The 21,082-nt window shown below is 34.1% G+C and overlaps 1 protein-coding gene across 3 annotated transcripts in view; it reads left to right on the top strand.

The window, feature by feature from the left end:
* Positions 1 to 1,131: 1,131 nt before the first annotated feature.
* The window catches only part of LOC128235183 (long-chain-fatty-acid--CoA ligase 5-like), a 37,737-nt gene continuing 17,786 nt past the window's right edge, over positions 1,132 to 21,082 (top strand). The window contains exons 1-11 of one of the 3 annotated variants that reach the window (XM_052949933.1): positions 1,132 to 1,306; positions 4,889 to 5,055; positions 5,966 to 6,077; positions 9,517 to 9,584; positions 11,294 to 11,398; positions 14,720 to 14,819; positions 17,581 to 17,759; positions 18,461 to 18,493; positions 18,749 to 18,800; positions 19,605 to 19,678; positions 19,908 to 20,120. In XM_052949933.1, the coding sequence (XP_052805893.1) occupies positions 4,900 to 5,055; positions 5,966 to 6,077; positions 9,517 to 9,584; positions 11,294 to 11,398; positions 14,720 to 14,819; positions 17,581 to 17,759; positions 18,461 to 18,493; positions 18,749 to 18,800; positions 19,605 to 19,678; positions 19,908 to 20,120 (1,092 nt within the window). In that variant the 5' untranslated portion in view covers positions 1,132 to 1,306; positions 4,889 to 4,899. Of the gene's footprint in view, positions 1,307 to 1,818; positions 1,842 to 4,888; positions 5,056 to 5,965; positions 6,078 to 9,516; positions 9,585 to 11,293; positions 11,399 to 14,719; positions 14,820 to 17,580; positions 17,760 to 18,460; positions 18,494 to 18,748; positions 18,801 to 19,604; positions 19,679 to 19,907; positions 20,121 to 21,082 lie in introns of those variants that run through there. The other 2 variants (XM_052949931.1, XM_052949932.1) reach the window with 2 other exon arrangements.

Here is a 21,082-nt window from a genome sequence, read left to right as displayed (position 1 = left end):
TAAATCCACGTTTAAAAAGGAAGACTATTTATTACTGAATGTACCAAAATATGAACGCTCTCTGTTGTGCCAATTCCGTTTCGGAATTTTACCAATACGAATCGAAACTGGACGCTTTGTTGGTGAACCCCCCGAAAATAGACTATGTAGACTTTGCAACAGTAACCAAGTTGAAAGTGAAATTCATTTCCTTTTACAATGTGATACATATACAAACATTAGAAATAGTTTACTTAATACCACTGATGTTTTAAACGACGTTAGCCTACCATTATCTGATAAATTATGTTCACTTATGCATTTAGATCCCAGAAAGATTGCCAAATTTGTAACTAAGGCGTATTTATTAAGAAGAAGTTTGTTGTATTCTTAAAACCAACATATTTTCATATTTCTCGCTAACAACATGTATTACCATGTTTATTTAATTTGTATTATCTGCCATTACTGTTTTGTAATAATGTATATTAATTGACCTTGCTATAAGTATTACCATTTATGTTGTAAGGTGACTTATAGGTCCACTGGGCCGGGTGTAAAATATTTTGTCTATAGTGCATGATATTATGTATATTGTCCATTACACATGTCACTATAATAAACAATTTTCTTATCTTATCTTATCTTACTATTTTTATGTCTTATATCGAGAAAAACACTTGTTTGTTTATGGTGTACTTAATTGATGAAGATTTTTTTGTTAATATTTTTAGGGGAAAATAGGATCTTTTTTACAAACTTACTGAGAAATATAACTAATTTAAACATATTTTAATTAACATGGACTTTCCGAACCGAGAAATATAAATAAGTGATTAAAACTTTTTTTAAATGGGTAGTTTAACCTTCAGATGTTAAAATTTGATAATTAAGTTTAACTATATGCATTGCCTACAAACAATTAAACTTAAATGTTAATGTTTTTGTTCTTATTCTACCTTGTATTCGTTTCTCAACACCTTTTCGTGTATGTTGTGCGCAAAGCTTAAAACCCTTCTTCGCCTATGTTGTATGCGTAACTCGACTGTATCTCTATGTTGTATGCATTTCATACCGACCCTGATGTGTCACGGACCTATTGGTTTACAGTACAGTATACTGTAGATCCGCGGTTCTGTCCATTCGGAACTCCTCGGCCATTTAATCGAAAACAACTTTTCGATTAAATGGCCGAGGAGCTCCGAATGCGGTTCTGTCGTGTTGTTTCCTCCCTTAGAACCAAAGTTCCCATTTATTATTAATCAATCTGACCTATTCGGACTGTTGAAACAAATTTGGAATTTTATAAGTGCTGTTTCATTTAAAGGTTTGCATTTTTAATTGTTTAAAATAAAAACATATTTACAGTGGATATATCAGCTTGTGGAATTTGCTTTGTGAAAAATTAGGTTTGCAACGTAAAAGCAATACCATACTTGTCCAAATAATTGTAGTGGGTGGACGGATATTTTTTTCGAGTTTTTAAATTTAGAAGAATCCCGTTTTGAACATCAATTTTTACCACAGTGGCGAATTTTGGAAAAGAAATGTTTTATATGACAGTAAATGTGATATGACCTAGTATTAAATCCACATAATTGTACGTTGATGGATTTTTTACGACTTTTGTATATATGGCAAATCCGTAGGGATTAAATTAATCATTAATTAGGAAGAATCCCATATTAAACATCTATTATTAAATAGTGACGTAGCTACAATAATATGTGCTCATGGTTACTTTTTTATTATTTTGACATTTTTTATGTATCCCTGTTTATCTCAAGCCTGCCATACAGTAGTTAAAAAATAGTAAAAAAAATCGTTGACAGCCATTTAGGAGGACTATGTCGTGACCATGCGTAAGTCATATTGTTCGTCATTCCATCTAAAAAATATTTATTAATTATGCAATATAAAATTGGTTACCTGATACCTGTAGCTTTAAAATCTCGGACAAATAAAAAATCCTACAATCATTTGCGATTTTGGGCCTTTGGACGTAAATTTGCTTTTATTATTTTTTGGGTATTTAAATTAAATGACATTTCAGGAAGTAATACTGAAAACATCTGAAAACAAAATCATATCACTTGTTATAATTGGTTAGGATATGTGTATATAAGTGAGACGATGTATTGCCATTTTGAATACTATTTTGTCATCACACACATGACTTATTATGAAAGTACATTATCGAAATGACCTGCAAAATTAACATATCAATATTTCAACTACTTTAAAACTTTATTTGTATTCCAAATATGATTATTTTTTTAAACAAAATTATGATTAATTTTTGTATTTTTGATCCATTGGGCTGTGTTAAACATTTTATTTTCATGATATTTATGTTATTTTTTGCCCCAATATAAATGTACACATGTATTTACAAATTTGGGAAAATGACCTTTTCCCTTGGACTTTGGAATTGGGAATTTTCATGCCATTTTTTACAAAATTTGAAATTTTGAGAAATAATTATGTAATATAATATACTCAAAGCACAGGCATCTGGATCATTGTTTGTCACTTAAATGTTGTTTAAAACCATTTTGGGTACACTTTCTTTTCTTTTTTGTATATGAAAGACACTAAATATCTTCAGATGTGTTGTTTATCTCATTGTATGTACCCAAAATGGTTTTAAACAACATTTAAGTGACAAACAATGATCCAGATGCCTGTGACTCAAAGTACCCGTAACAATTTATTTTTGGGGTTTTATAACTTCAACATAAAAAGACAGCTTTTCCAACAGAACTTCTTCAAAAATAAATAAATTAACATTTGGGAGGGGGGTGGGGGTATTTGGAACACCACTAGTATATATCAGATATAAAAATAGCTGAAAAAAATGCCTGTTTACACAGTGTATTGTGCAGGCTTTACTTCTGCTGATAATTTGAATAACAGCGGCTGATTCAGGATTTGATGCAACAAGGGTTTCAATTACAAACTTTTATCCCTTTCCACTGTCCACGCAAAATCTAAGGGGACAGGGTTGGGGGAAGGGGAGCTTGGGGTTCTTCTCCCATTTGTCTCAGTGAGCACACATCTTTCTTAATTAGAAAATGGAAAAAATACTGTTGTTACAAGATTCCAAGAAGCTGTCATTTTGCAAAAAAGCACCGATGCAATGACCAACTTGTCAATTTAAATTTCAATGAAATATGATACAAACATATAAAAAAAAATTGACATTTCAAAACAAAATAAGTCACATTTCACAGATACAGTTTATATAGGGCAGATAACACCATATTGAAATTAATACTCAGTGTAACATGTATGCATTTTTCCCCCGAATTTTTGGCACTTTCAGATTGCATTGAACTCATTTTGCACCAATTTACAATTTTGTTCAACAAGATCTGTTCTTTAATGTTAAAAGTTTGATACTCTTCGAACAAGCTTTGTAGTTCTTTTTATTGACAGAGTTTTAAAATGTATTGCAATCTAATACTTTAAAAGCAATGCAGTTATTGACACTGCAGACTAGTTGTCTGCAGAGCAAGTGGGTCAAATCTTACAGCAGTCTTATCATGTACAATGTATGTTTCAGTTTTCACTTATGAGCATGATTTAAAGGGTCTGACTCGCTCAAAAATTGGCATGGAGAAATTGCAAATATAATTACTGATAGTATTGTTAATTGTTAATTCGTAAAATTTGCTCACTGATACACATGTTTCAACAGATGCATGTATTATGCTTGCTAAATATTTAACCTGAAAACTAAATGAAAACTGAATTTATTGAACAGTTTTTGTTTTGGTCCTTCAAACAACTTTTGTACTTTGGAATTAATAAACATTGACCAATCGATAAACATTTTGCCTTACTTTGTCCCGACAAAATAATTACGGTAAACACTAAACAGTTTTATGCGATTTGCTGCTGTTGGCTTTTACTGTTAGTTATTTTATGCTGTTTTTATAACTTTACAGCTATTCTGAAGTCTAGTCTATAATTCAATTGGTTTGGATTATAAATGTATAGATAAGCTTATATGGCCCAACATAGATTTAAGTGCCAAGCTTTTTATATTGTCCAATTTTTTTCAAATACTCTCTTTATTGGCTGGTAATTATGCAAAGAAATTTTGTTTTATTAGCTTGTTTGTTTTGAAAAAAAGAATGAAGGTATTTTATGGCTTGGTTACCAGGAGCGGCTTCAGGAATTGGCGTAAGTATGGGCGTAACTTAGGGGCACGACCTTTTGACATGCGCCCCTCCCTCAGAACCGAAAGTATATAGCATGAACTGTTTGTATGGGGATTTGGGGTTACTCCGTCAAGAAAATTTTAACAATTTGAAGTTGGAAATGGTGCATTATAAGCGTGTTTTATTTTATTTTTCTCCGATATTAACATTTAAAGTAAACTTGGATGATTTTAGAGGGGGCACGCTAGGGTTGCGCCTCCCCCTCTTAATATGCTAGTGGTTACCATCACACCACATTGACAGATGAATGCAGGAGATCTTATGAAACATATAAATATAATTTGTTATTTTGGGAATATTTGTAAACATTGTAGCCAAAGTTGTTTACTTTCAAATATTAATGTTTATGTTCTGTAGGTTAGTAGAATATACTTTTGAACAAAGTTCTTCTTTGTCGACATGTTTTGCTATAAATCAGAAGGTTTATGAAAAGTGTATAAATGGCCTTATAATGCAACAAGTAATTCATTTCATTTTTCATAAGTATAAACAAATACACTGGTCAAAATAGAGTATGTGCCTTTAATTTTTTTAATTTTTTTCCCTATACTATTGAGACATGTGTTTGCATCTGCTAGCTGTGCCCTCTTTTTAAATTACTTTGGGGATGACACGATCCATGCTGGATCTAATCAGTTTCTTCTCTTCTGTTTAACTATTTCTTTAAACCTTGTGTCTTACAGAAGACAAAAAGATGGACGTGCTAGGAGACAGTGTTGGAATGATGTGTGCGTCTGCCGGAGCATTGACGGCTATAGCAGGTGCAGCGGCAGTGTACTACATGTCCAAGATGCCTGACCCGACGTGTATCCCGCCCATAGACCTCAATGACCAATCATATGTTTTGGAGGTTTGTAATAATATCTTGTCTGTTTTTGAAGAACAAAAAGTTGATGTATAATGTGATAGCCTTGGTGTTTTGATGGTCTCGTTGGCGTCAACTTTGTGCAAAAACTTTAACCTTGACTACAACACAAAAAGCATTTAAAATAATATCAAGAAACTTTGTACACATGTGAATAGTAGCAGTGATGATATGCATATATATGTGTAGCAGGGTCGATAACTCAGGTTTAAAAAGTCATATTTTAGTTATGCCCCTTTTTGACTGAAAAACAAGAGGCAAGCATTGTCTATTATTTTATTCTTCAACTGTGCTATTGCTTAACATTACTTTTTTTAAGCATTTTTGGGTGCTATAATTTATGAACAAAAATAACTTTTCATGATATAAGCTCTTGGTTAGTAACATGAAATTATTGTGATTATAAGTGATAATTGTTAAAACTTGATCTTTTATAATTCAAGTTATTTGCTTTGTTGGTCAATATGCAGTAAACCATTTATTTCCTAACCTTGTAGGATTGGTCAAGGTGCAGTAAACCATTTATTTTCTAACCTTGTAGGACGAGTCAATGTGCAGTAAACCATTTATTTTTTAACCTTGAAGGATGGGTCAAGGTGCAGTAAACCATTTATTTCCTAACCTTGTAGGTTGGGTCAAGGTGGAGTAAACCATTTATTGCTTTAAACCTTGTAGGATTGGTCAAGGTGCAGTAAACCATTTATTGCCTTACCTTGTAGGATGGGTCAATGTGCAGAAAACCGTTTATTTCATAACCTTGTAGGATTGGTCACGGTGCAGTAAACTATCTATTTCTTAACCGTGCAGGATGGGTCAATGTGCAGAAAACCGTTTATTTCATGACCTTGTAGGATGGGTCAAGGTGCAGTAAACTATTTATTTCATAACCTTGTAGGATGGGTCAAGGTGCAGTAAACTTATGCCTAAGGGAGAGCTGCTGGACTATAAGCCTCACAAAGATGTCTGTACACTTTTGGATGTGTTTAAGCAGGGCGTAAAGACAGCTGGTAAATACTGGCTATTTACATTTCCATTATCTTCTGAAATTTGAAATTGATAGTTTCCTTATTCTTAGAAAGAACAATTCATTAATAGGTTTGGTTATTGATGCTTTCTTATACAAGGAAGGAAAAAAATGAAAATAATTCACTTCTCAAGTAGTTTTATTGTAAATTCTCATGCTTGGGGCATTATAAACAATTGAGTTTCCTGAGATATATTGAAATACCGGAACTATTTATGTTTTGAATGAGAGTTGTATTTACTTTAACAAGTGTTGAGGAACAAAAATCATAACAAATGGCCATGTGTTTCATAAAGATTTCTTTGTTTTTTAAAGGAAGTATTGGATAATGGTTTCCTGCCAAATTGTTTGATGTTATTACATGTACATGTTTTTAATGCATGTTTTACACAGTTCGTTATTGAGTTATGTGGTTTCATTTTTTATGCCCCCGAAGGAGGGCATATTAAAATCGCACCGTCTGTCCGTCCGTCCGTGTGTCCGGCTCAATCACTCGTGTCCGGGCTGTAACTTTTCCTTGTATGGACAGATTTTAAAATAACTTGCCACATGCGTTCCACATACCAAGACGACGTGTCGCGTGCAAGACCCTTGTTCCTACCTCTAAGGTCAAAGTCACACTTAGTGTTGATTCACAATGGAATGCTGCATATAAGGACATTGAGCATAGGTTGTCGTGTCCGGGCTGTAACTTTCCCTTGTATGGACAGATTTTAAAATAACTTGCCACATGTGTTCCCCATACCAAGACGACGCGTCGTATGCAAGACCCGTGTCCCTACCTCTAAGGTCAAGGTCACACTTAGTGTTTATTCACAATGGAGTGCAGCATATAAGGACATAGAGTATAAGTTGTCGTGTCAGGGCTGTAACTTTCCCTTGTACGGACAGATTTTAAAATAACTTGCCACATGTGTTCCACATGCCAAGACGATGTGTCATGTGCAAGACCTGTGTCCCTACCTCTAAGGTCAAGGTCACACTTAGGTGTTTATTCACAATGGAATGCTGCATATAAGGATATGGAGTATAGGTTGTCATGTCCGGGCTGTAATTTTCTCTTGTAAGAACAGATTTTAAAATAACTTGCCACATGTGTTCCACATACCAAGACGACGTGTCCCGTGCAAGACCTGTGTCCCTCCCTCTAAGGTCAAGCTCACACTTAGGTGTTTATTCACAATGAAATGCTGGGTATATGGACATAGAGTATAGGTTGTCTTGTTTAGGCTGTCACTTTCTCTTGTATGTACAGATTTAAAAATAACTTGCCACATGTGTTCGACATACCAAGATGACGTGTCGCGTCATATATGGTCATAAGAGTGTAGGTTGTCAAATATGGGTGGTATTTTTTTATGGTCAGAGGCAATTTAAAATAACTTGCCTTATGTATTTGACATGTAAAGGCAACATCAACTTTTCATGTACTGACCTTTTTCATAGGTCAATGTCACATTCGGGGGCATTCGTCACATCTGTGACAGCTCTTGTTAATTAATCATTTCAATTATCTACCCTATATAGTGAACATTCATTTCATCTTTTTGGATAATCTCTTAATTCTCCTAATAAGATTGATAGAATCAGTTAAAAAATAATTTGACTTGTAAGAATGTGTAAAATAGTGACTTAATTTGGTTGTGATTTTAAGGATAAAAAAAAACATTTAATAAGCTTGTATGTTTTGAAAATATAATTGTTGGTTTTCATGTTTTTTATCTTAAAATGATACAAAATAAACTCAGTTGCTTGTTCATGTGTGAGGACAAACTTACTCTACTATTACAGTGCAACAAATCCACATGACTTTTTGTATATCAGTCAAGGGAAATATGATACCAAACAATTAATGGTAGTTTATTTCATAGTTCATTTTTAAACCCAGGTATCAAGTATCAGAAACATGTTGGCTGTGAAGTCAGCGAAATATAAACATCTATTGAGATGTAGTTTAAAGCTGCACTCTCACTGATTTACCATTTTGACCACATTTTTATTTTTTGTCTTCAAATGAGCCAATTTTTGTGAAAATATCTGCAAACTAGTGATATAAATAACACTGCTGACAAAAGATCAGCTCAAAGATTTAATGTTTTATGGCTAAAAGCGTAACTAACGGTTTAAGAAAAATGCTTATTTAACATCATTTTTTTAACACCAGTATGAAAACCTGCGACCTGATTTTTTTGTCAGCAGTCTTGTATCGCAGGTTTCCATGCATTTTCGCATAAATATGCTCATTCCAAGATGGGTTTTTTTTTAAAGTTGTCAAAACATTCAATCTGTGAGAGTGCAGCTTTACTTGCAGGCCAAATAAACAAGTTCTTTATTTCCACTAACATCTCAAAAAACAGAGGGTAGGTAGGCAAAACTTTCATGTCCAATTTTTATTTTTGTGCTTTGGAATTCTGTACCAAACTGATCTTTGTCAGGGTTTCTGTCATGCTTTTCGATAACATATGGAGTTTATGCAGTAAAATATCAACAGTGAAAATATCAATTTGATATATTAACTGCATACCAAGGAGCTTAAATATCAACTTTAAGAACTACTTTAAAATCAAGGGTATTTACTTCCCCTTGATTAAAACTAAACTCATCACTTTTGAACCAGTAAATGCTGCAAAAAAAAAAAAAAGATTGATATTAAAAAAGGTTGCATATGTTTAAATAAAGGTATTTTTGTAAATAAACATAACTTTAATACTGTTTATTAAAAATAGGGTTATCCTTTTTTTTCAAACATTTTCTTAAATTTAAAGCTGAATGTTCGGACATTTGCTTTGGTACAAAACAAAAATGACAGAGAAAAACAACTGCTTGAACATAAATTCAATGTAACATCATTTATCAAATATCTTTAAACTGTTTGACTTTGTAGTATGAACTTCCTTGATCAATTAACTGATGATTTTTTTTTACCCACCTGCTGGTAAAAATTCACATTTTTTTAGGAAATTACGAGAATTCACAATTTGGAAAAAATAGGGTTGGTCGGGTTACAGGAAACAAGAATTTATTTGTTTTATGCCTCACCATTTTCGTCCGTTGAAATACCACAAGTTCTATAAAAAAAAATGCAGTGAGTCTTTCTCTTGGCATTTTAACTGATTCTAAGACCTGAAGAATGCCTTTTTCCTGATTCAACACATAAAAAAAAGAATAGTTCAACGTAAAATGATAATTCAACGGCACACCCTGTGCATTCTCACTCATCAGAGGTTTGATCGTGATAAATCTGGTACGCATAGCATCATCACTCTGGTGAACGAGAATGACCCTGTGAAGCAATCTAACAATAAATAAAAAAAAAATATTGAGGCTATAGGGCATGGAATATGAAACAAAAAGGATGTACATGTATGCAGGGAACCTCTATTATAACATATACGCTGATATTGTTTATGTTGTTGTTTCAGCTGACAGTCCTTTCTTGGGTACGAGGTCAGGCCCGAACAGGGAGTATGAATGGATTACATACCAGGAGGTAACATGATAGGCTGTAAAAACTCCAGTTTTATAAAGCAGATATAGTCTCATCTTTCAAGGAACATATTGTATCAGCCCTTTTCCAAATCAATGGAGCTATCTTATCAATGTGTTTATCACATCAATTTTTTAAATCTTTAATTCTTGAATGTAATGCGGAAACATAACACTATTAAAATGTTAATGTGCAAGTTAAAATTTTTATTTGATTTCTAAGACTATTTAACCTAATTTCCAGGGCTGGTATTTAGAAAGCATCTTAAGTCATTTCCTAACTTAAGTAATTTTCTTAAATCAAGTATCTCGCTCGTAATTTGATGATATTTGAAATACATAGTTCTCATTAATTTGATTGAAAGTACATACTTTTATGTAAGAAACACCAATACTTTCATCTTTTAATTTGACTATGAATATTTTAGAAAACTGACTCAAGTTATATGTGAGAAATGACTTAAGATGTTTTATGAATACGGGACCAATGTATCTAACAATACTTTTGTGATTTGGTCATTGTTAAGATGACTTACGTATATCCCTAAGAAATAAGGAAATATATGTCGAAATCAATTCTAGAATAAATGAATAAGGAAAGGCTAATTTGTATTTTCAAGTGAAAGTTTCAATTGATTTTATGATAAACTTATACTGTAATAACAAACTTCCTTCCTTCCATTCTAATTTTATGATTAAATGATTTGTATTGCATTACAATTGAGAACCGTTGAATTCAGAGTGTCTAATCATAGGACATTAAAGATGAATTAAAATATTGTTATATTGTTATTGCGTATAATTAGTTGCCTGCATGATTATGTACTGGGTCTCAATTATACGATAATGCACGCAGGTTTCAGATACTTGATACTCAGGTTTAAACATGAAGCACCAGTCTATCTGTGTTACAAACTATAAAATAAGCCACATTTTTTGTTAAATAGGTCAGTGTTTGTAACACTTTATAATTCGTACTAGTACATTGTATGTTAAATGTGTGTTTTTTTTAAATCTATAGGTTATACCTTTTTAAGGAAATACCGTAATAGTTTTAGAAAAAATCACTTGTCATTCAGAATTAAAACTTAGTATAAATGAACTTTTTTTTGTTTAGTAAAAGTGCTCTACCAACTGAGCTTAGTGGTCAACATAATATTTTGTCCAATCAGAATGAGGTATTTCTCAAGTTTTCCAATAACTTAAGTCCAATAAATCAGCAGTCAGCCATTATTGATTTTATTCAATGAAGTAGATATTAACAGTGGCTGGGCCAAGTTAGTGGGTAGTTTGCACAATATAATGTAGACCACTGGAATGTACTTATAGAAATGAATGGTAACGTGGCTGTACCGCATCAATCCATTTTTTTATTGAAGTACATACTAACAATCTTTACATTACTGGCCCACTAAGTGTCTTCCTACGCTACTATTTTTAACATATGATTTTTAATGCTTAGTAATTATAAGGTTAACATGGTGGTTTACCCAACAGTTGTGAGCTTTTTTAAAACGTTCTAATTTATCAAAGGTTTTATCTTATATCAGTTATTTTTTATGTTGTTTGTGAGAAAAGTTGTGGTAAAAGTAATTAAAAGAAAAAAATACAATTATAGAAGACATATATTTTAGACAATCTCAGGAAATACTTGATAGATGACATTAATTTGACTAAGTAAAAGTTGTGTGTAACCTTTCACTGTTTCCGCAGAGTTATGACCAGGCCCGCTGGTTTGGTTCCTGGCTGTTGGATCAGGGGCTGGAGAGTGGGAAGGACAATAACATCATCGGGGTCTTTGCCCAGAATAGACAGGAGGTAAAAAAGAGCTTTCTTGTATGACAAACAATGGTGACTGAACAACAGAAATGGTTACAGAACAACAACGTTACAGAACAACAGAAATGGTTACAGAACAACAAGGTTACAGAACAACATAAATGGTTACAGATTAACATGAATTGTTACAGAACAACAAGGTTACAGAACAACTGAAATGAATACAGAACAACTGAAATGTATTCTTAACTATCTATTCATAGTTTTCGTGCATTCAAGCAATATGCAAATCCATAGGTGAGAATTATGTTATTGCAGTCTTAGTCGTAACTGGTTTGCCCGAAGCCCGTGACAAGTAAATACTGTTTCGGACAAGTCAAAATTCCCAGGTGGTTGCCCGAACAGGCAAGTGCATTTTTCTGAAATTTAAATCCCTCAGTATTCATAATTTCTTCAGCAACAATTCACAAATCGTAAATGAACATTTTAAATAGTGGCTTTCGCATATTTACGCATGAATTGGTGATGTCACACCTCAATGCCATGTGCTCAGCATTTGTAGCATTCAATTTATAAGCATCTAAGCGTCTGCCCCACACTTGGAAACTTATTAATAAAATATCTCTCTTGTTCGTGTTTTTAACCAGGTTTTCAACGAAAACCGGGTTATTAGAATGAGGTTGTCGTTGGGCGGGCGGACGGACAGGCGGGCGGGCGTCAAACATTAGTTTCTGTTTAATAACTTTAGTTAGCATTGATAGATATTGATGAAACTTGGTGTGTAGGTAGCTTATGGGAAGAGCCAGATTGGGATTGCTTTTGAGGGGGGTGGGGCTAAGGTCAAGGTCACTGTTACTAAAAATAGAAAAATGGTTTCTGCCCAATAACTTTAGTTAGCATTGATAGATATTGACGAAACTTTGTGTGTAAGTTGCTTATGTGAAGAGCTAGCTTGGGATTGCTTTTGAGTGGGGAGGGGCTATGGTCAAGGTCACTGTTACTAAAAATAGAAAAATGGTTTCTGCCCAATAACTTTAGTTAGGATTGATAGATATTGACGAAATTTTGTGTGTAGGTACTAGTAGCTTATGTGAAGAGCTAGCTTGGAATTTCTTTTGAGGGGGGTGGGGTAAAGGTCACTGTTGCTAAAAATGGAAAATAGGTTTCTGCCCAATAACTTTAGTTAGCATTGATAGATATTGATGAAACTTAGAGCGAAGGTAGCTTATGTGAAGAGCTAGCTTGGGAGGTGGGGTCAAGGTCACTGTTCCTAAAAATAGAAAAATGTTTTTCTGCCCAACAACTTAGTTAGAATTGATGGATAGTGATGAATCTTAGTGTGAATATAGCTTATATGAAGCTGCAGATTGAACTTGCTCATACAACAAATTAATTGGCTTAATTTCTGATTCCCCATAACAAAAACCTGGTTTCGTCGCATTGCGGCGCTTCTAGTTTATTTTATTTTGGGGGGGGGAGGCAATTAAAACTGTTTTTGGGCAAGTGGTTTTCATCAATTTCTTGCCCGAAAGGACAAGTGCTGAATTTTTTTTAAGGCAAAGACTGTAATTGGCATTTGAAGTTTGTGAAAATGAATGGCAGATACACAAAATGTTGGTCAAATGACATTGTGCTGGCTTATCAGTTTGCAGCAATGAAATCAACAACGCCAAAGAAAAGACTTTGGCAATGTAAAGATTGTTCTGTAGGCTTTTCTTTCTGGATGTTAATAAACAATTATTTTGTGAGATAGAAAACTCATAGCCATGATCAGATCCATGATGTAGATACATTATCTCTGTGTATTGGTAAAACTTTAAGGAATCTGACCTGCAAATTAGCTAGTTTTGTCGCTCCATTAGCCATGTTAGATTTTGATTTTTGGTGACCCTATTTGACGTTTGTATAATTTGAAAGAGTATTGGTAGATAATATGCCGAATGAATGACTGAAAGTACATTATAGATAAAGTTATTGCATTCTTGGTCTTTATTTCAACTCTGATCATATTTATATTACAACAATTCAAAGGAAAGTTATATTAACTTAATATATATTTAATCACTCTCGTTGGCACGATGTTGCGCAAGAGTGTGGTCTTGTGTTGTGGGGGAAATCAGAGAACCCGGAGAAAACCAACTTGACCTACTTGGTGACCACCAACTCGCATGTCCCCAAGCCAGGAATCGAATCAAGAAGCTGAAGAAGCATGTTCTCTTACCATTGCACTAACTGGACAACCTTTTTTAAATGACCAATTTTGCCCATTCTGAAGGCCTAAATATCAGGTATATAATAAAAGTATCCATATAAAATGTACATATATCATCACCCATTAAAATAAAATTAAAATTATTATGGGGTCACCAATAATAAAAAAAAACATAATTGTTGATTGGATACCTTGAATCAAAGCTAAAGCTCATTGTTTGTTCATTTTGCTTGATGCAGTAACATTCCAAATCAAAACATTAATATATTGATCAACCTGAAATACATATTTATAACTGTGAAACCAATAGCCACATAATACTCCGGAACAAACAAATGCACTTGTACTTGTATTCCATATTTTCTTTTGTTATGCACCAGTCAATTGTAACCACAGCCCCCAGGTCCGGGGAATAGCGGGGACTTTGACTTTCAGTCCAGCCAAGCCCGGGTAAAATCCCTGCACTGCGGGGATGAACTGCTGGTAAAACCCCCGCCAAATGCCCCCGCACCCCAGGGACCCTAGGTAACGCCCATTCCCTGCTATTTTTGGCGCGAAGACAAAACCACCGCATTCACTGGAAGGTAAAAATACGGCCCATTTCCCCGGCTTCCCCGGTATACCCCCAGACCTGGGGGGGGGGGGGGGCGTGGTTACAATTGACTGGTGCATAACCCCCATTCATGAATATTTTCATTAAAACAAAACACACAGAAAAACTTATATTTGTGCAGAGATCCTAAAACTATTCTTACAAGTTTTCTGCATAAGTTTGACGTATTATCGAAGGGAATAAAGTCATTCTATTGTCATATCATTGAGTCGCCGTTGGTGGTGATGTTGTCGGATATTTTAGGAGTTGTATCCCTTTTTACCAATTGTAAAAAAAATCGGGCGAGCATTTGCATCCGCCTTTGACCCGGCACTGCGGGGCCACCTGGATGGGGGACTGTGGTTACAATTGACTGGTGCATTACACAAAGTAGATTATTATCTAGTTGGTCGTTATTCGACTAAAACATCATATCAATTAATTAAATGTTCGAAGATAAAATCATCTCAAATCTGTCATATTACTTAGTTACTGGTAAATGTCTGAATGGTGTAAAAATCGAAAAACATGCTTAGAAATTTTAATTTATTTTTAGTGGATCATCTCTGATTTGGGCTGTCGCTGTTACAACCTGCTGGTTGTGGCGTTGTACGAAACACTGGGACATGACGCCATCATCTTTGTTATTAATCAAAGTAGGTATTATACTATAATTTATACTTGGTGCAAAGTGCCAGAGAGCTGTATCAAGTTTTACCCTCCATGTTTGTGGCACACATCGAAACTCTGGTGGCTGTTTTAAAAAGATTCTAGTCCATTTAAGTTGTTAATTTTCATAGTTTCATTATTTTGCAACAGATTTGTGTGAGTTAAACTTTAGCCTGTATTAAAAATGACCTCAAAGTTGAAGAAATAAAAAAGTCAATGTGTTTCTAATTGTTACATTTTTTATACGCCCGAAGGGTCGTATTATGTTATGGCCTCCATCGTCTGTCCGTCTGTCTGTCCGTCCGTCCGTCCGTCTGTTAGCAATTCCGTGTCCGGGCCATAACTTGGTATGTTGTGTCGCGCGCAATTTCCACCATGGGGGTGCGTTAGCAAATCCCTGTCTGGGCCACAACTTGGTCACTAATAAAGTCATTTTCAAATAACTTTATACAAAGCATCATTACATTAAAAGGATGTGTCGCCGCAATTTCCAGGTCCATACCTCAAACACTAGAATCACCATGGGGGGGGACGTTAGCAATTCCATTTCCAGGCCATAACTGGGTTACTACTAAAGCAATTTTCAAATAACTTTATACAAATCATCTCTACCTTAAATGGATTTGTCAAGCATGCTTTCCAGGTCCGTACCTCAAAGGCTAATTTCACTTGGGGGCGTTAGCGATTCCGTGCCCGGGCCATAACTTGGTAACTAATAAAGCGATTTTCAAATAACTTTATACAAATCATCACTACATTAAAAGGATGTGTCACGCGCAATTTCCAGGTCCATACCTCAAAGACTAGAATCACCATGGGGGTGCGTTAGCAAATCCGTGTCCGGGCCACAACTTGGTCACTAATAAAGTCATTTTCAAATAACTTTATACAAAGCATCATTACATTAAAAGGATGTGTCGCGCGCAATTTCCAGGTCCATACCTCAAACACTAGAATCACCATGGGGGGGACGTTAGCAATTCCATGTCCAGGCCATAACTGGGTTACTACTAAAGCAATTTTCAAATAACTTTATACAAATCATCTCTACATTAAAAGGATTTGTCGAGCATGCTTTCCAGGTCCGTACTTCAAAGGCTAATTTCATTGGGGGGCGTTAGCAATTCCGTGTCCGGGCCATAACTTGGTAACTAATAAAGCGATTTTCAAATAACTTTATACAAATCATCACTACATTAAAAGGATGTGTCGCGCGCAATTTCCAGGTCCATACCTCAAAGACTAGAATCACCATGGGGGTGCGTTAGCAAATCCGTGTCCGGGCCACAACTTGGTCACTAATTAAGTCATTTTCAAATAACTTTATACAAAGCATCATTACATTAAAAGGATGTGTTGCGCGCAATTTCCAGGTCCATACCTCAAACACTAGAATCACCATGGGGGGGGGGGACGTTAGCAATTCCATGTCCAGGCCATAACTGGGTTACTACTAAAGCAATTTTCAAATAACTTTATACAAATCATCTCTACATTAAATGGATTTGTCCAGCATGCTTTCCAGGTCCGTACCTCAAAGGCTAATTTCATTGGGGGGCGTTAGCAATTCCGTTAGCAATTCCGTGTCCAGGCCACAACTTTGTGTTACTACTAATAAAGGAATTTTTAGAAAACGTGTCCTAGCCACAACTTTGTAACCAATAAAGCAATTTTTAGATAAATTTATACAAATTATTGCTACATTAAAAGGATGTGTTGTGAGCACTTTCCAAGTCCTGCTACTTTTAAACTTGTATTCTCAGATTTTCTAAGGAAGTTTCAGATATTCTATTTTTTTTATAAAAATATTTCATTTCATAAAATCTGATTCCATATAAGTACATCCTTCATTGCACTACTTACCAGTATGTATGTTGTTTTACAATTATTGTATGTTGTAAAACAATACTGTTGAACAAAGGTTTTTATTAGCACTGCTAACTTAAGTATCATTAAAGTTTCAATATTGGAAGTTTAAGCCTTTGTTGTAAACACTTCACACCTAGTAAGCAGTATACTAGCATAACCTAAATGTTTATTAAAGACCTCAAGCCGAATCTTCTTCGGGCGTATAATGCTCCGTTTCGCGGTGCTCTTGTTAAATGTTGAATCATAGATCAAGAAAATTAAGATAATTGAAGTTACCTCTAAAATCGTTTATTGAAACTGGCCCCTAGGTCATAGCCTTTTTCCTTTATCATAGATACAATCAGGTCATTCTTGTGTTAGGTATAAAGGAATCATTTTAGAATGTTTAGGAAACAAACTTTTAATGATGCTGAAGAGAGACATATAGTTGTTGCATTGTCCATCCATCTGTCTGTGAATCTGTCTTTTACTGTCATGTCTTAGCTATAACTTTCTTAATTTTGATCAACTTCCACAGAAATGTACAATAGAATGGGAATGAGTGTTGCCATAGCATTTGTGCTCTCACCTCAAAGGACTAGGTCAAAGTTAGAGGTCAAAGCCAAATTTGGGGCATTTTTTATGTTCCTGTCAGTTGCTCTTGATTTTACTTTCTCAACATGCTTTGAAAATATTAAATAGATGTAAAAAATGACTCTTACTGCCAGTAAATCTGTTAATTATTATATATTCTGTCACTTTTTTTAAAAATCACTTTCTATATTGTAAAAATGATGTGTAGCATTACTGTGAGTATATGTACATACTTTCGATGATAATATTAGTGTAACCAAGGTGTAAATCGTTATTTAAGTGCTTTATCTTTTAACATTGTTCCAGCCCAAATGCCTTTGCTCGTTTGCGATTCAGCGGAGAAAGTGAATAAAATACTCTCCCTGGTAGAGGAGGCCGGGATCAAGCATGTGAAAACACTCGTTGTCATGGATAACAATGCTGATGTCAACAGCGCCCTGGCAACCAAACTGGGCATAAACATTGTCACCTTCCAGGATGCACTGGTATAAATTGAGTGCCTTGATTTAAATTATTCTCTACGACAAAATTTGTTCAATGTAGATATATGTTATGAAAAGTAAAAGTGCAGAGAGTTTATTAACAAATCTTCAACACTCTCTGACATGCAATACAAAATTTAATGCAAAATATTTACTATGATATTATTAAGCAAACTTAAAGATATGTAATACACACATTTGCATAAATCAGTTTTCAATGAAAATCAATAAAAAAAATAACCGATTAAAAGTTCTCATAAATGTTTTGACATTTAAATGTTAAGCTTGTTGTAATGTCACAAAGATGGAATCAAATAGTGATATGTGGCAGCGTATCACATTGCGCCATGAAAATATTGGGCCAACTGTTGAGAACCTTGTTAAAGTTAACATCGTGATTAATGACATTGTTGTTAACTTTTAATCTTGAACTTTTTGATGATAAGTTTATTTAAATGAAGCGAAAGCAGCTGAAACAGTTGTTTTAAATCTTGCAGTAACACTGCAGAACACGAGCGTATTCATCAGACTTCAAGAGCAGTTAAAATCTGAAAGTTAACAACGATGATGTTAACAACGTTGTTAACTTCAACAAAGTTTCGAACAATCGGTCCATTGACTAATAACATCAACAACATAAATATCAGAATGTAAGTTCTTAATATTTGAATGTACAATGATGTACCTCTTGATCTTATTTGCAGGAAAAGGGAAAAGCCAACTTGAAACCAGAGGCTGTAAGTCTATTTAACATGCTCTTGTTATTGATTAAATAACACTTTCCATGGTAATAAGTAATAATGTTGTCTTATTTAATGTTACGCACTATTTTCCAATATTTGTATGAAGTTCTAAATTAGTTTATTAATTTTTCTTCATTAAAATTATAATATTGCATGAAAGTTTTTGTTTGTTTCATACATTAATTTAAGAACTATATCTTTTAATTTTGATATTTTATTCTTTAATGTGTCTTATTTCTAACATTGTAGCCTCCCTCCCCTGATGATGTCGCCATTATTTGCTACACAAGCGGAACTACAGGTTCTTTCTTGATCAATTACATTTTATAATTTGTACTATTTGGAATTAATAGCAAAATATGTCACCAAAATATTTTGAAAATGTTGTTTATTAAATGCAGGTTGAAATTAATTCTAAAGCAATAATCAAACTTTTCCTTTTATTTGAAAGAAATTAAGTGAGACTTTGATCTTGCCAGAATTTGCACCATTTCATAGACAATATACAACATGTTCTAAAAAGGAAGGGGACATACCTCACAGCCCAACATTCTGTCAACCCCCAAAAATTGAACTATGTCTTGATCTGTCCCTTTCTTTAAGCAACATAATGTCATTAACAGACAGCATTCAAGAAAAATAATGTATGTACTGTATATAATGTGCTTAAATATGTACTCTGCATAGACTGAAAGAGTCATTTTACTGTTATCAACCAATTCACTAATACATCTTATAGAAATAAAAACAAATTATTCTATGAAAAGGTTTTATGAGTGTTTGTACATGTGTAGTTCTTATTAGTCCCAGCATGGACATTATATTTAACGGAAAATCTTGATTGTATTATGTTGTATGCTTGTTATTAAGATTGTATTATGTTGTATGATTGTTATTAAGATTGTATTATGTTGTATGATTGTTATTAAGATTGTATTATGTTGTATGATTGTTATTAAGATTGTATTATGTTGTATGATTGTTATTAAGATTGTATTATGTTGTATGCTTGTTATTAAGATTGTATTATGTTGTATGATTGTTATTAAGATTGTCCAAATATGTAAAATCTAAATAACCCTGACAAGCCCGGGTACATTTTCAGGAAACCCAAAGGGAGTAATGACGACCCACCGACAGTTTCTCTCCATGGTTACTGGGGTTCAAATGATTATGTCGGTAGGGACTGCGTTCTCGTGTTTTTAATATAAAACCAGATTAATGCATACCTGAATAGATTTTTTTATATAACAAATCATTAAGCCATGAAAATACAGATTTAAGGTAAAATTATAGAAAGAAATAATTTTTAAAAAAAATCATCACTTACACATTTATTTTTGTTATTCTGTTTTCCATTGATTAAATGTTTGTCTGTTACATCAATGCAAAATGATCTGCTTTTTAGAGCTACAGGGTTTTAAACAAGGACGATGTTCATCTTTCTTACCTCCCGTTGGCCCACAACTTTGAGAGAGCAAGTCAACAGTTGCTTTACTTGTATGGAGCACGTATAGGGTTCTTCAGCGGGGACATAAAACTCTTGCTTGATGACCTTCAGACTCTGAGGCCGACGTTTTTTATCAGCGTTCCAAGGCTGCTTAATAAGATCTACGACAAGGTATGATTAATATAGGGCAAATTGTTCAGAATTTTGTTACAGTTAACAACATGATTGTTAACTTTTTAAAACGTGAAATGTTTGATGAAGTGCTAATATATTTTAATTTAACAATTACCGGTACAGCTGAAACAGTTGTCTGAAATCATAGAAATACTGCATACCACCTGAGTGTATCCATTAGACTTTCAGATCAGTAAAGTTTTGAAAGTTAACAACGATGTAATTTATTTTAACCACGTTCTGAACAATCAGCCCATAATTTGTTTTTTGATTGTTTATTCTATTACGCATGTAAAATCCAATGTCTATTGTTTTGCATTTGAACAGTCATTCTACAATATGTCTGTTTTCATTTTTTTTGCTATCAAAATATGACATAACTGACTTAAATGGGCTCGGCACTTTAACAGACAACATTTTGAGCAAAAGGAAAACATAAAGTTACAAACGCAACCTACGCTGCCCTTGCAATGTGCTTTCTGAAACATACTCAGTTATTATTATAACCTTATATATGATTTTAATAAAACGACCCCTGGTTTAGTGGTATGACACGTCTTGGTGTCAATCCACCGCCTCACCAATAAAAATACTGACTGCCTTCCAGGAGGGATGTTTAACAGGGATCCAGTTTGTCAGCGCTCAAAACTGGTGCATTAGAAAACACCAGGGGCAGCACGCTAACCAAGATTACATCCTGTCTGTGCTATGTACCCTACTAGCTCACAAGACTCTTACTTTGGTTGATGCTCATACACAGTACATTGGCATCTTAAAATAAATATACACCCTCTGTTGTGCCCTAAATGGGATTTAAAGTATTGTTATGCCCCCCTTCGAAGAAGAGGGGTATATTGCTTTGCACATGTCAGTCGGTAGGACGGTCGGTCCTTCGGTAGATCAAAGCTTGTCCGAGTGAAAACTCAACAATTCCTTGACGTATGGTCATCAAACTTGAT

This window comes from Mya arenaria, chromosome 5 (genome assembly GCF_026914265.1).
Source record: "Mya arenaria isolate MELC-2E11 chromosome 5, ASM2691426v1".
NCBI lineage: Eukaryota > Metazoa > Mollusca > Bivalvia > Myida > Myidae > Mya > Mya arenaria.
This window is presented reverse-complemented; position numbering and strand designations above follow the sequence as displayed.